General features: G+C 38.3%; 1 protein-coding gene across 6 annotated transcripts in view; it reads right to left on the reverse strand.

The window, feature by feature from the left end:
* The window catches only part of c2h10orf90 (chromosome 2 C10orf90 homolog), a 241812-nt gene that overhangs the window by 94617 nt on the left and 130893 nt on the right, over positions 1–16302 (reverse strand). The window contains exon 5 of one of the 6 annotated variants that reach the window (XM_051922216.1): positions 7155–7260. The exons of the other annotated variants lie outside the window; for them this stretch is intronic. Coding sequence (XP_051778176.1) covers positions 7157–7260 — 104 coding nt within the window. The 3' untranslated portion in view covers positions 7155–7156. Of the gene's footprint in view, positions 1–7154; positions 7261–16302 lie in introns of those variants that run through there. 6 annotated transcript variants of the gene reach the window in all.

A 16302-nucleotide genomic window follows, 5' to 3' on the forward strand; every position in this document is an offset into this window, starting at 1 on the left:
CCAGCCCACATGTACTGTAATAGCTGTTGCTTATTATGTGTTATTAAACAATCCCAAACCTATGTATTTTTACACATCACATTGTTTAATGCCTGTTACTAAAAGATCCAAGGTCTTTGGTTCAAATACCATGTAAGTTCTCCCTGTGTCTAAGTGTTTATTATTCAAGGTAGACTAACATTAACCTAACATACTAAAGATGCGCTTGTTAGATTAATAGACGAGTCTCTGTTGGCCTTGTGTGAAAGTAAGAAGACCCTAAAATGCATTAGACCCCCTTCAGGGTTGATTTTTACTTTGTGCCCAATGCTGCCCCTGGTGCCTGAGACCCTGAAATTAATTAGGTCTGTTTAAGAAAGTTATACATTGGTTTGTATATTACACTTTATTCAGAATGTTCATTTTCCAACTGCTTTTCCAGAACAACCTGTGACACCATGGCAAATTTTAAATCTTTGGTAAGTAGCCTACATCAAGAAAGACAGCAGACAGAAAGACGCTTCATAATTATTATAAACTAGCTGTGTAAGGCTGTGGTGTAAAAAGCACGGGGTCCTAGAAACTATTAAAATCGTCAGAAAAAAAATTGAAATGTCGAGATGTCAGGTAATTGAAAGTTTCTTCGGAGGTTTCGTTTTTCCAGCGTGCTCGCCTTGCTTGTGTATTCGCTGTGGGAGAAAAGTAAAAGGGATACCGTTTGCCGATGTGCTCACTTCACTCCTGTATTAGCCACTAAGCGAGTGACTCTTTCTTCGGAGGTTTCGTTTGGCCAACGTGCTGGCCTCGCTTGCGTATCCTTGGAGGTGGAGCCCTTAGCCCAACTCCACCTCTCACTTCTGGGCCAGACAGACAGACACACACATCCATGTGTAGACGTTTATATATGAGATAATGATAATAAAATTAATAATAAACTATTATTTTGACCATATTTCAAGGGAAAACCATTGAGTGAACTGCAAACATTACAACCAAAAATGTGCTGTTATATTTATTTAATGTCTCTAAATGAAAAGGTGAGTGTTAAAGTTTATGTGAGTATGTACATGTGGCTAGTACATGCCTTGCCTATTTTCGCCAAGGTATACAGAGCTCCATTTCCCACTGAGGCACTCTAATACTAGCAAAAGAAGACACACCATAAATCTTATCAACATCCACAGCACATGACTGTGCAGGGGTCATCTACCATATTGTGATTTCTTCTTAGACAATTCATCCTTCCAAAATGTCATTAAAAAGTCATCTGGGATAGTCCAGCATTGTTGTTGCAATTCTAGAAAACCTGTCCTGCTTGGAATTGTTAATATCTAGCCCGAAGACAATTTGCTTTTTTGCTAAGGAAGACAGTTGTTTATGACATGTAGTCTTTTCTTTTTAGAAACATGTATATGGAGATCTCCAAGAGTAAATTAATGTCTATCTACTCTATCTATCTATCTATCTATCTATCTATCTATCTATCTATCTATCTATCTATCTATCTATCTATCTATCTATCTATCTATCTATCTATCTATCTATCTCTCTCTCTCTCTCTCTCTCTCTCTCTCTCTTTCTCTCTGTTTTTATCTAGTACTCATGCCTTGCATTAAGCTGCTTTAATCTTGTTTTGTTTTCTGTTCTGTTTAATAAACTGTGATATGCAAATTAGGAACATTCATGTATAAGAACAATGATCTAAACAGATTGGCAGCACTAAATATTGGCAAAGACGTTGAAAGGTCTACAGCATATGTGCTAATCACTGATGCACAAGGTACAACTTTAATTGCAGTTTCTGTGCTCATTCTCTGCTTTGATGAAAAACTTTAAGATAAAGTACTTCATCACAAAGCAAGCACTGTGTGGAGTAACCTTAGTTGTAAAACACTACTAAATAACATTTGATAATGTAAGAATAACACCAAATACTGCAACTCAAAGAGAGATTATGTGACCACTGTCAGGAATGCAGGAGCCCATTCCATGAGCAGCATTTACAAGGGAAAAATGAAGGACAACAAAATTGGGCTAAAGAAAAGCTCTTGCTTCTGCCCTTCACCGTTTTGATCAGTTTGTCTGGATAAACTTGCCACATGGTAACCCCAAACTGCCCTACTCCCAAACAACAACCGATTAGCCTGCCAACAAAAAAAGTTATTTTAATAAGATATGTAGAGCCTGTATTTTAAAGAAAACAGAGCACTCATAACATCTTTCAGCAACAGCAGTATGATGGTTCTCTGAGCCTTAGAACCAGCAGGGTATCCATTATAATGCAGCTTCAAAGATTTCATTGATTTTCTTTAATCCTGAAATAGCCAAAAGGATGATATCACTGTGACTTGTGGGTTCAGAGTAGCGAGGTGCTGTCAGTTAAAGCTCAGGTGCTGAGTGTGCACATGGGGTTAGCTGAATGAGGTGTATAATGCAAATTGAAAGCAGCAGAGTTTTAAAATGGAACACAGCACACAAACTACTCTGAGAAATCCAAGGGGTAGTTGTAATAAGCAAGGGAGAGTAACAAAAGCAAAAAGTCATCAGCAAAGAAGCCTCAGGCCTGAGCACAAGTGAGTGAAGCCAAGGCTTTTAAAGAACATCTTAATACAAAATAGAAAAGCAGATTGCTAGATGGATCTCTAAGCAACCAAAAGCTCCATTTCCTAAAAACATGGGACAGGGTGTTAAAAAAAAAGAAAACAAATATCAGATGATGTACATCTTTTGATTCTGAAACTGTCTTTGGAGACTGCAAGCTGTGTAACCTTTTTTCTTATGTCTCCTGAGACATAAACTGTTATGGTACATCATATTTAAAATATAAATATAAAAAAGCTGCTTGCTTTAATTCTAAAGTTGTGCTATGATATCATATTGTACTGTAATTATGGTCAATGGCAGCTGCAATCCATTGAGTTTGGAGTCAAGGCAAAAATTCATGTCTGCCTTTCATGTCTATTTCTGCACCCTAGTAACTTATACTTCATGCTGCGCTGCTAATTGCTGTAAATACAAGTGGTACAATAGAATAGTTTTTATACTATTATACTATATAAGTATTACATACTACTATACTATTTATTGATATATTTACAGTATACCGTATACTGTATTTGCTGTATATACAGTATGGTAGGCTATGAAGTACAGAAAGTTGTTTTTAATGAGTTTCTGAAAGTCAGCATACGTGTAGTGCTTTAAACATTCTCCTTATGTCCACGTGTATTTTTCTACTGTTAATCTTGTTTTCATAGTACATCTTAATGAAGTGCATGTTAGTTAAGTTGGTAACTCTGAACTGGCCCTGTATGAGAGAGTGCACCCCATGATTCACTAGAACCCCAATACACCGTCCCAGTGATGTCAGGATAGGATTCTGTTCTGTTACAAATTAAGAAATTAAGAAAACAGATATATCATCTAAAGAAATAACGATTTTGTTTCCTGTTATATAGACATGCACACACACACACACACACACATATAATATATACTAGCCGTCCCCTGTGGCTCCGTCCACGTAGTAGTGAAACAAAACAGTGAGGAGGGCCCTGTCCAGCTCCCTACTCCTGACGTCACGCTTCTTCCTCCCCTCGGCCCACAGCCTCAGTCTCGGATTAGCATGAATATATATGATCAAGCAAATTATAGAAAAAAACCCAATCTAAATCCATTAAGTAGTTCTCTCATTTGCTAGCTAAGCGCAGGTAAGGTACATGCCCTGAGGCTGATGCATGAGTGAGGAGGTCCCCGCCCCCTTCCCCTCGGCCTGCATGTCTCTTGGATTCATGCAAATAAATCAGTACCGTAAGCGGACTATGATACATACTGCAATGAGAGAAGTCTCAAAATCAACCGGAATGTTCAAGCAAATTATAGAAAAAAAAACAGATCTAAATCCGTTAAGTAGTTCTCTCATGAAACGTGGAAAGACATACAGACAGACAGATTAATCTCGGACAATCACAACAATCAAATTATGTGCAAAATTCAATAATGAACTCAAAAGTAGTGTATTGCGTGTATTTGGTTTGCAAACACTTTAAACAAATAAGGTGCTTTTTAACAACAGCATTCCCTTTACAGAGTAGCAGTTAAAATATTTCTTGTAAATCTCAACTTAAACATTAATGTAATCAAATCAAATATAAAACCAAAGCTATTTGCCACTGCCAGGGCATTAACATTTTATCTAGTTTGTTATAGAAAAACAAGGTACTCTCAGAGTCCAGAGCCACGATCACAACATTATAACAGGCACCTTCTGAGCAACAGCAAGTTAACATTTCTAAATCAGTTTTGTTTTTTATCTGAACAGATACCAGCAGAAACATTTTCATTTATCAGGGGGCAGCATAAACAGTGTATGTTTAGTAGCAACTCTTTGAAGCTAATATTTTTTCCAAAAAACACAGTTTTCTGAAAAGCACACAAAGCAATGGTTTCACACATAAATCAACATAAACTGCCTGTTTGCATGGTGGACTGGCTGTCTGGCTGTCTTTGTGAGACAGGTGCACTGGGGTGGCAGTTGCAGTGAGACGCAATACGGTTTGCACCTCTTGTCATCGTAAGTGTCTGTCCTCCCAGGCGAATGTTACCATAGGTGCATCAGCTACACAAATGTGTTCAACACCACAGTCAGTTGGGGACCAATCAGCTGTGGACTGATTAGCTGATGGCGGTACCTCACTTTCGTTTTCGATCTACATCTCCAGATCACTTGCATCAAAACCGGAGTCCAACAAATCAGAGTCCGATTCGGCGATAATACGTAAAAAGTCATCCATTGATTATTTTGCTTTGAGCATTCACTTTGGTATCTCTCCACATGCCATTTTAGAAGCTGTTTGCTCTTTGCTACTCTTGCACGCGTTGGGAATCGAGGTCAAATCAACAAAGTTAACTTTCCTTCTAGCAAAAGCGTATCGAAAAGCACTGCAACAAGAAAGATCACTGATCTCTATCGATCGCCAGAGAGACTGAGACTTTCAAAATAATAATATTAATAACAAAAACTGTTAATGCGCAATAAAATAATTGTCAGTGTTAATTAATGAGTTAATGCGATAATAACGCGTTAACTTGGCCATCCCTAATATATACAGTATATATAAATACAATAAAAGCGGAATACTCAAATGAGGGTGAATTTTCATAGAAAACAGCTTGTTGTTTGGGTTAGGTTGCTTGATAGTACATTGCACAGTAGTTAGACAAGTAAACAAGCAGTCCAGGCATTACTCAGTGGAGCTTGGACATTATAGTTAATAGTTCATCTTTAAGCAGGTATTAATGGTGCAAATAGCCTGTAACACAAACAGACAGGAAGACCAGAATGGCTTTATGTAAAATTAAATTTGTTAACAAATCATGGGAGCAAAAACTCTACTGTGCATAAGGTCAACCCATCACATGATCTGAGAGATGACAGTCAGTAAATAATGATTGCTTAATTGTCACACTACACCTCAGATGCTCATTTTGATTAATGCTTCCTTGAGCACTAACCATTAGCATTCCTTCATTCATCCATCCACTCATTGTTTGTACCTGTCAGGTTCAGCAGTTGTCTGAATTGCTTTCATTAACTGTTCCTCTTTGTCATACCTTACTTTTTACTTTATCTTAATCAGTGGGCATGTAATTGAGTGGCGCAGTTAGAAGGATCACAGCTGGTACCCACCTTATTGGTGCCCTTTGCTCTGCATGCCTCATAGTGCTCCACAGATCACACAGATGCTGGCATGCCTGGTAGCAGGTGTTAATGTATTTGAATAATCTGGATTTTACTACAGTGTAAGGTGTCAGGACCTCTGGATTTGTGAAAAGATAGTAAATATTATTACTTGAGAATCCATCCATCCATTATCCAACCCGCTATATCCTAACTATAGGGTCACGGGGGTCTGCTGGAGCCAATCCCAGCCAACACAGGGCGCAAGGCAGGAAACAAACCATGGGCAGGGCACCAGTCCACCGCAGCACTTGAGAATCTGCATTTAAATAATTTAGTGTGCCTTGGGCTTGCTTAATTTTAGCATTTTTTGTTCTGCTTATGGTGTTGTTGTTCTTTTCTGCTTGCAGGGCCAAAATATTGTTGGCAGGTGCCTAATTCAGCTTCTGTAGGACTAAATAGGCGAAGCAGGTTCATATTAGGTCATCTTTGGCTGCCTACTAGGTTCATGTTTATGTACAGTACATAGGGACCTACCTCCTACTGTGCAACAACACTCTCTTATGAATCTTAATTATGTGATTTCTCTTGTTTGAATCAAAAGGATCCTAGGATACTTTGTACAGTGCGTACATCTTCATGAGAGTGTATGAGGACTAGAGTCACTGGCTGCAGGGCAACAACATCGTCAACTCCATCACAAGACACACTCACAGTCACTTCAATATACTATATATTCATACAAGACAGATTTAGACTCAGTAATCAGCCTAATTTATGTGGAATATTAAAAAGGGTACCCATAAAAAAAAAATGTAGGCGTGGGAAAAATATCCAAATTCACATTCAAATCTTTGAGTATGGTCATGTAATGAACAAATACTAGCCATACTGTGCTGCCCATCACACCATGCTTACGATCAACAATTAAAAAAAAAAATTTTTCATTTTCTTTTTTTTGTTGGTATGTGATTATAAACAGTTTACGAAACAGATGGAGACAGCAGCAGCACATTGTTGCCCATTTGCTATTTTAATTCAGCCAGGCATCACAGTATTAATGCTGCCAAATATGAAATGTTTGATATCATTTAGGCATATTTATTAGTGTTACTGGCAGAGTTTTAAAAAACACTTCAAAACATGGGCTACCTGCAAGGCATCTATAAACACTATTCATCCCTTTGGAAGATTTAACATTTTATTGTTATATAACAGTGGATTTACTTTGGATTTTCTGACATGGATCAACAGAAAAATACTTTTTAAGGGCAAAGTGAAAACAGATTTCTGCAAATTGATCTAAATTAATTATAAATATTAAACAGAAAATAATTGATCACATAAATATTGTAAGAACGACAACAAAACTAAGAAAAAGGTCTGGCACAGCCACCCTATATATTAGAAACAAAGAGTAAATTATGAGCAAACACTGAATAGTCTTAACAGACTGAGTCCACAACTGAACTGACCATTACAGATAGTATGGCGGATTTACAGAGGGTAGGCAAGAAGGGGTGTGCTTTGAGGGTTGATGCTGGAAGGGAGGTCAGGGCTGGAACCGGAAGTAAGGTCAGGTGGGATTTCCTTCTTAGGGTCTGCATAGGAAAGGAGAAAAGGTGTTAGTGTGCATCGCCAACCCCTGATCCAGTGTATGGGTACATTTAGTCAAACCAATCAACTGCATCCTATGCGCACGTGTGTGACACTATTCGCCTCCTTTAAGTCAGCATTAGGTAGCTGCACCTTTGGAAGCCATGACAGCCTTGAGTTTGTGTGTATTAGTTTTGCACATCTGGACACTGCAATTTCTCCCCATTCTTCTATGCAAAACTGCTCAAACTGTCCAGTTGTATGGGGATCATAAGTGAACAACCTTTTTCAAGTCCAGCCACAAATTCTCAATTGGACTGAGATATGGACTCTGATTGGCACTAGTGGACAATAACATTTTTTTTTTTAATCCATTCCAGTGCAGCTTTGCCTTTATGCTTGAGGATGTTGTTTTGCTGGAAAACAAGTCTTCTTCCATGGCACAGGTTTCTAGTAAACTGCCTCAGGATTTCTGCTGGAATTTTTCATGTATTTTGCTGTATTCATTTTACTCTCTACCATCACAAAGCTTCCAGGACCTGCTGCAGAGAAGCTTCCCATGCTGTTGCCACCATGCTTCTCAGTGGTGATGGAGTGTTTTTGGTAATGTGCTCTGTTTAATACACCAAACATGCCATTTAGTTTGATGGACAAAAAGCTCAAAGTTGGTCTCATCAGACCGTAGGACATTCTCCCAGTTGAAATCCTAGTTTCCTATGTGCATTCTGGCATTCATCAGAGATATTATGTGTAATTTTTTTAGCATTAGCTTTCTCTCTGCCACTGTTCCATAAAGCTATGACTGGTGAAGCACCTGGGCAAAAGTTGTATGTGCAGTCTCTCCAGACACAGCCATTGCAGCTTGCAACTCCTTCAGAGTTAGTTATCTTAGCTGTCTTGGTGGACTCCTTCACAAGTTTTCTTCTTACGCTATCACTGTTGTTATGGACGCCCGGCTCCAGATGGAATTACAGCTGTGCCATACTCTTTCTGTTTCTTATTGGTTGATTTAACTGTAATGATTTGATTATTTTCTTGTATCCATTTCCTGACTTGTGCTATTCATTCAAATTTTCACAGACTTGGTTGAAGTGTTCTTTTGTCTTCATTTTGTAAATCAGGCTATGTAACTGACTCATCACAGGTTTTTCCTTCCAGATGCAAGGGCATTTAGACTCAATCGAAACCAATTGATTACAGACTGGTGATCTCCACTGAATTGGCAATGTGCCTTCTAAAACTAATTGGCTGGAATAGTTATGATTTAGGAGTGCCATATTAATTATCTACTATATTCATTGTTTTTGTCATATTATCTACTATCTACTAAATACTGATTTGAATACTTACAGTATGCAATTAAGTATTTTGTGTTTCAAATTTGTAATTAACTATGCCACTTTGTAGAGATCTGTTTTAATTTTGACGTTAGAGTATTTTTGTTGATCAGTATAAATAATTTTAATCCAATGAGATTCAAAGGTGTATAACAATAAAATATAAAAACTTTCAGTATGTGAATATTTTTTACAGGCACTGTATTAGTCACCTCTTTCTATGTAAAAAGACTAGTAAAGGAATTGGTGAAAACAACACCTGCACAGTTTTTGGTTGGTCAAGACATTAAAATGAATTAAATAGCCTTAATAATATTGTTGTAATTCACTAAACCACTATGTGGTACTGCATTGGTACCAGGAGGATAATGAGGGGCATGTGCTGCTGCCTGGAGTAGGTTTACCCAGATATGGCAAAAAAACTATGGGTGGTCACTGAGAAACCTGGAAATATTTGCCATGGGTTACACCTGAAGAAATGGTGGCCCTGGGCATAAAATCCCCATCTGATGAGAGAGCCATTGAGCTAAAAGATAGGGTGAAGTAGTTAAAAAGAGTTCAGCTGCTGGGAGCAAGTAAGGCCAGTACTAGAGAAGGTGAACAAGGGAATGTAGTATGCAATGGGTATGTGGAGCAGCTACGTCGCTTGTAGTTAGGGACCTTGTTGTACTTTAGTTTTGGAGTGCCCTGAGGATTAGGTGTTCTTGCTTTACCCTCTTTGTATAGTATTTACTTTCTCTCTTCCTGTTCTGTTATTATTTCTTCTTTTGTGAACAAATCTCCCTTTCATTTGTACATTGGTCTCCAGTATCTTGATTGGGTTCAAAGTCAACACTTGAGCATCCCATTAAGTCCAGAAATTTAAAGAAAGGATTTTTTTGTGGTACATATCAATAAGTGATGTTGCTTTAAAAACTCTTCTCTAGCAATCTGGTGGTGCATCAGTTGCTCCATGTATGGAACCAATGTAGGAAATATTTTAAGGTAAAGACATTGCTCTCAGTTGTGTTAGTGCACTTCAATTATACATTTAAATCTTTTTTACCCTACTTAGTATTTAATTTAGTTACAGCACTGGTATGGGACTCTTTACTCCAATGCTGATGCCTCCAGGGTCGAACTCCTTTACATGCTCATTTGAGGTATACAGTAACTTGCCAGGACGAGGGGGACAGTCGCTGCTAATTCTGTCTTCTCCTTTTTCCCTCACAGTGCTGAGAAATTGCCCAGTGAGGGCAACTAGCTCTACCCCATCCAGTCCAACCACCATAAAGTCTGGGCATCCCAGGAAAAGATGTCTTTTATAGCCATAACAAGCTGTTGAATGGAGCTTCGCTAAGTCAGACCTCACCCAGCCTTTCTGAAGCCCTGGATCAGGGAAAAACACAAAGACGTAACTTTATTTCTCCTTTATAAAGTATTTTCTTTTAATTTGGAGAAGAATAAAGGGGACAACCTGGTTGGAGTATGTTATGGTGCTGGGGTGATGATGAACGTTTAGATTTGTGCACACAAAAGTACTGAGATTTAGGCCAAATAGCCACAATCAAATGACTGGCCTTATTATTTCACACCTTAGATTGTAAGTCACGCCTATGATCTTGACCACGAAATATCATGTTGCAATCATAATAGAAGTTTTGGCAATGAGTTCCATTTCCCTAGGATGTGCAGTAGCTTCTAAAGCAGGAAAATCTGGAGTAGTGAACCCTAGAAAATGTAGGAGCTCCATTTCAATCATCTGATTAGCAGATAAACAATTCTGCCTCAATTTCAATTATAAAAATACATGCTGCTTAGGCCTTCATCTGTACTTGTGAGTCTCTTAAGGGTATTCTTGGCAGTAAAAATATGTAAAATGCCTGGGAGAGTCCCTGGTTTGTAGTGATATTAATAACGTGTCATACTGTGAGATAGTGTAGGCATAAGATTAATCTTTCCTGCTCAACATCAAAGTGACATGTGTCATGCCAGCTGGTTAGTAGATAGTAAAAGGTTTTGTCTTTTATTTATTGTTATAAGAAAATGCAGGGAATTAACATGATTACAAGCAACATAAATTCATAAAAATGTAATTAGTATTATTTTACCAAGGCTTCTGAGAAATCCATAAAATTATAACCTTTTAAAAGGTTAGCATTTTTTCTTTACATGAGACATGTTCCAGCTGCCAGCAGAATTTACTGAACTTGACAAGGAAGTGTTTGGTTTTCTTCAAACATCTCCTAACACTGAACTTATCATACTCAGCAAGCCAGCTCTGGAGATCACATGACATACAGCAGGACAGGCATTAATAAGTGGCTTCTCTGCTGTACAGTTAAATCATATCAGTGCTGTGACAGGCAGGAGAATATGTTTGTATCTGAGGCTAGCTAATGAAAAAACAGACTTTAATGTCGGTTTCGCTAATGTAAGCCGTTGGCAATGAACATCTGTCTTGTGTGCGGATTACAGGTTGACTTTAGATGCTACTGTAAAGTAATTTTCCCTTGTATGTTCACGCATATCTGTGCATTTTGCATGTGTTTCAACTAAAAGCCATATATCATTATTGATGCTTAATTACTTTATTAGAAAGTGCCATGACAAAGGTACACTAGTTAAGTATAGAACCCAGGTTTTCATTTTTCAGGTTGTGAAGAGTCTATACAGACACTTGCTAGGAAAATGGGAGCTGAATAAAGAAAGGGACATGAAAAAGGTGTGGTATATATGGAATTCCATGAATCTGCTCAGGTGCTTCAATCATTAGGGTTGCAGTTAACTGAGGCCCATTTCAAGACCCCTATCACCTCAATTACGTTATTGTGGTATTGGTTGTGTAACATCTTTTCTGCCTGGAGTAAGAAGGTAGATAGCAATAAGGCAGGATCAGGAGATGAAGAAAGCTTAAGGTCAAAAACCATGTAAGGGATTAGAAGCCATAAGTCAAACTGAAACCAAAAGAAAAAAAAAAAAAACTTTGTAGACAAAACAAGCAAAAATCCAAATTCCCTAAAATACTACTGAAATCACAACCCTCACAGCAAACATTTACTTGAATATCAAGAAATTCAAACACTGTGAGTAGTGTTCCACCATCTTATATAGGCAGGCAACGATGACATAATGTTAGACCAGTAACCGACATAACAACTGTACAAAACTATCAAAAATAAAGCAAATGTTCACTAGAAAACTTTGTTGACAAAACAGACAAAAATGGTAATTCTCTAAAATACTATTAAAATCACTACCCTCACAGAAGAGTTATTAAATATTGAGAAATTTGGACACACTGAGAATAGTGTGCTGCCATCTTATATAGGCAGGGAGTGATGATGTAATATGACCAGAAATCAACGACTTTAAACAACTTTGATAAAGCGCGCAAAATGGTGACCTTTGCTATCTAAAAAAACAAAACTAAATAATCGTATGGAAATATCATAGAATAATAATATAGTGTAGAATTATTTAAATGTGCAAAATATCTACCGAATCTGAACCAAAAGGGTGAAAAGTAAGATTCACAACAACAGCTATGTTCTTTGCCTTAATTTTGTGCTAATGGTATCTCTTAAACTCAAAGGCTGCTGCTTTGCCTCCATATGTATGCTTCAGCCTTCCAAAAGAAGCCTATTAACAAAATTTGTTTCATTCCAAACTCTAGAAAGAGGCTTCATAGCATGCACTGACCCAAACAAAGAAGTGAATGTTTTTAAATTCAAAAACCCTGAAGTGGGTGGGTTTAAAATCCATAGAAATCTCATTGGCCCACAGTAACAAAACAAAGTTCTTCAGTATTTAAAGATTTATTACAAGGATTCAAAAGGATACTAAAAGAAACAAAGGCAGGCCCAAAAATGAAAACGTGAACAAGTCCAAATCTGTAAAACTATGAATACAGTAATCCCTCCTCCATCACGGGGGTTGCGTTCCAGAGCCACCCGCGAAATAAGAAAATCCGCGAAGTAGAAACCATATGTTTATATGGTTATTTTTATATTGTCATGCTTGGGTCACAGATTTGCGCAGAAACACAGGAGGTTGTAGAGAGACAGGAACGTTATTCAAACACTGCAAACAAACATTTGTCTCTTTTTCAAAAGTTTAAACTGTGCTCCATGACAAGACAGAGATGACAGTTCCGTCTCACAATTAAAAGAATGCAAACATATCTTCCTCTTCAAAGGAGTGCGTGTCAGGAGCAGTGACTGTCACAGAGATAGAGAGAAAAGCAAACAAATCAATAGGGCTGTTTGCTTTTAAGTATGCGAAGCACTGCCGGTACAAAGCTGTTGAAGGCGGCAGCTCACACCCCCTCCGTCAGGAGCAGACAAAGAGAGAGAGAGAGAGAGAGAGAGACAGAGTTTGTTTTTCAATCTAAAATCAATACGTGCCCTTCGAGCTTTTAAGTATGCAAAGCACCGTGCAGCATGTCGTTTCAGGAAGCAGCTGCACAAAAGATAGCAACGTGAAGATAATCTTTCAGCATTGGTTTTTTTTAATTATACTTTTGTTTTGGAGGATTTCAAGTTTAGGATTTTGCATGCAGATTTTTTGTTAAGCTCTCTTGTTTATTTATTTGTTTATGATAGATAATAACAGTTTTTGTTTCATTATTAATTTTATTTTTTCCCTTTTGGATATTTTTCCTAGGCTAAAGATTATTATCATAATGTGTTTCCATATTATTTGGTCATTTTTAATTTAAACAATTTGTTGAATTTCTTATATAATTAATACATTTAATAAAATATTTTAAGTATTGTGTGCACAAAATTTGTATGATGATTTTGGCTCTCCATTTGGATTAAATCAGCACAATAAACAGGGGAGATGGTAAAGTGTGGGTAACCTAGCAGACAGTGGTGACTCTTTAAGAAAGAAAGAACATGCCCTGGAGCAATCAAATGAGGCCAACCAAGTCCTGCAAGTCAGCTACAGATTTTTTTTTTATTCCTGAGTCATGGGCGACTCTCCCACCAGAAAGGAGAGCTGGGTCAAAGGCTCACTGGCAGAATAAAGACAAGAAAAGGTTAAAGTGTGTGTGTGTTAAGGGCAAACAGACCTAGGAGCTGTGCTTTTCTGTTCTATCATTGTCTTTTCTCACTTTTGTTTTCCCAGTGTTTTTCTTGTATTTAACCCTCATTTTTGTGTTTTCTGTTCTATAATAAATGCACCTGTCTGTGAGAAATCAGTGCCTTTCAGTTTGTTCTTAGAAAGGAGAAACACCAGGAGATGTAATGCTTCTTGAAAGGTTGTGAATTTCTTGAAACCTTTATTTTCAGTAAATATTTTGTTTTTTAGAGGCATTGCTTAGCAATAAATGCAGAAAGTGATGGGCTTTGAGATCCAATGAGTGCCTAACAAAGCTGAGCATGAAATGATGATCGATGTGCAGTGCAAGTAGCTTTTAGAGGTGTCCATGTAACATGAGGGATCTGAGTACAATCCACCCAGCAGCAATAGCTTTCTATATAAAGTATACAGTATAGTGTAGTACATATTTCTATAAATGTGTGGGTGTTCATAAAATGTTTGATATCTCACTTCATTTTCTAAATCAGGAATACTAACATATTGTTTGATGCTCAAAATGACTTATTCCATAAGGATCGTAGGTACAGGAAGTCCATGCAAATGGATAGATGTTTATGTTAAAAATCTATTGGACATCATGAAATTACCATTGTCTCAAGTTTTAAGCATGAATTTTTCTGAGCCTCACTGAAAGCTTACTCTTGTTCTTGTAATAAGTTCTAAGACTAGCTGCCGTGTAGTGCTACAGTGGTTGCAGGCCATCAGTCCACACATGTTCTGTGTAATTATTTAACAACTCTCTTTAAATGTGTCATGCATACTTATTTTCCAACATTTCCAGCCATATTTTACAGGACTTGACAAAGAAGTGTTTGATTTTCTTCAATCTCTCTTAAAATTGATCTTATCAAACTCGTGATTGCACTGATTATCACATGGCATACAGCAAGACAGGCAATAAAAAAGTGGCTTCCTGGATATACAGTTAAATCACATTAGTGTCTGTTCACACGTACTTGGAGGTTGCGTAATGAGGTTGAAAGAAAGGAAAATGTCCTCTTTTGAGCAACAATTCAACATCTGATTTTGACAACTTCTAACAAAATATGGTAACTAGCACACTACAGATGTTACAGCAGGCATTTGATAGGCACACAAAATACACTGTATATATACATTTTAATTAAAATATACTCTTCACATATTATATACATATATATATTGAGAGAGAGAGAGAGAGCGAAAGCTTGTGTATATCTATAGTGAAGAGGTATCTGGCAAGAGCACCACCAGTGGAGTTACCTAGAAATCTCAATAAATGAGACAGAATGACAGACACAAACTGATGGGGACAGTGAAACTTTGTGAAAGGATAACTCACTGAGTGCAGAAGGAGTGGCTCACCAGAAGTGAGACTAGTAGAGGCACCAGTACAAAAGGGAGAAAGATGGCCACTTATGAAGAGGTCTAGGGAGATTAGTCAGGGATTCTAAAGGCCACATGACCCAGCAGATTTCAGGGCCACTTGATTTGTTCAGAGATGCAATGAAGTGCTGGCAAGACCTACTGGAGAACAGGTGCAACCAGAACTACCACGGTGACTGAATTAAAGTAGTGCCACCATATCAATTCTTTTAAGGGAGTCAGCATCTGCTGTTAAAAATTACGGCTGCGCAGGGCTCAGGGGTGCTGTGACAGTGGGGACTATTAGGTGCTCCTATGGTCTGGTATCCCAGTAGCCAAATCAGGCTGCCCAGCACCTTGGCTGGAAGTGACCCTTTTATCGTCAGCTTATTCAATACTCGATCAATCTTCTGCCCCCAGAAGTCAACCTTAAATCTGGTGCCATCCAAGCTGTGGCAGTTTTTGAGAAACTAGTCTCATTCAAAACTGGTTCCTACATTGCCTCCAGTGCTGCTGGGATAGGCAATGGATGTCCAAAACCCTTGATTGTATTAATCATGGTTGAAAGTGTTATGTTATTTCTGCAATGATAAATGAAAGGGATAAAAGTGGAAGTGTAACTACTCGGTTACATTAACTTACAGAATTGTTCTTCATCTTCTTTGTTAACACCATTTTAAGACTTACAGCATACATGATGTGATGGATGGCCGGGGCCCATGCCCCATCATATGTACCAGGGGGGCAAGGGTGGGAAACCCAGTATCTCCCCCTGGATGCTAGATGGCAGCCTCCCTGGGTTGCAGTGGTGCCTTGGACTCCCCCAGGGCTTCATGGGGGTTGGAGTTCTGTGCAGCCCTGTTGGGTTCCGCAGGCGCCGCCAGGGGGTGCTGCAGCAGGAGCTGCTGGCCCCTTGTGGTTTCGCCACACCTGGAAGTGTTGGCAATCAAATACTTGGAGCAATTCCAGGTGCCCAATAAAAGGGGCCAGCAACCACCACTCAGCGGCCAGAGTCGGGTGGAGGAGGAATGGTGGTGCAAAGGAGAAGAGTGCTTGGTCGTTTATTTGTTTTGGGACTGTGATGTGCCTGTGGGGATTTTGGGGAAGACGTGCCCCACAAGTGAAGAAAATAAATAGTTTATTTATTTTACACGTGCCTCCATGTCCATCTGTGTTGGGTCAGGTGTCTATATAGTGCCTTGTTACAATGAAGAATGCAAAAATGTAAACTACATTTATGTACAAAGTAAATTAAAAAAAATAAAGGCAAAGCTGAAA

This window comes from Erpetoichthys calabaricus, chromosome 2 (assembly GCF_900747795.2).
Source record: "Erpetoichthys calabaricus chromosome 2, fErpCal1.3, whole genome shotgun sequence".
NCBI lineage: Eukaryota > Metazoa > Chordata > Cladistia > Polypteriformes > Polypteridae > Erpetoichthys > Erpetoichthys calabaricus.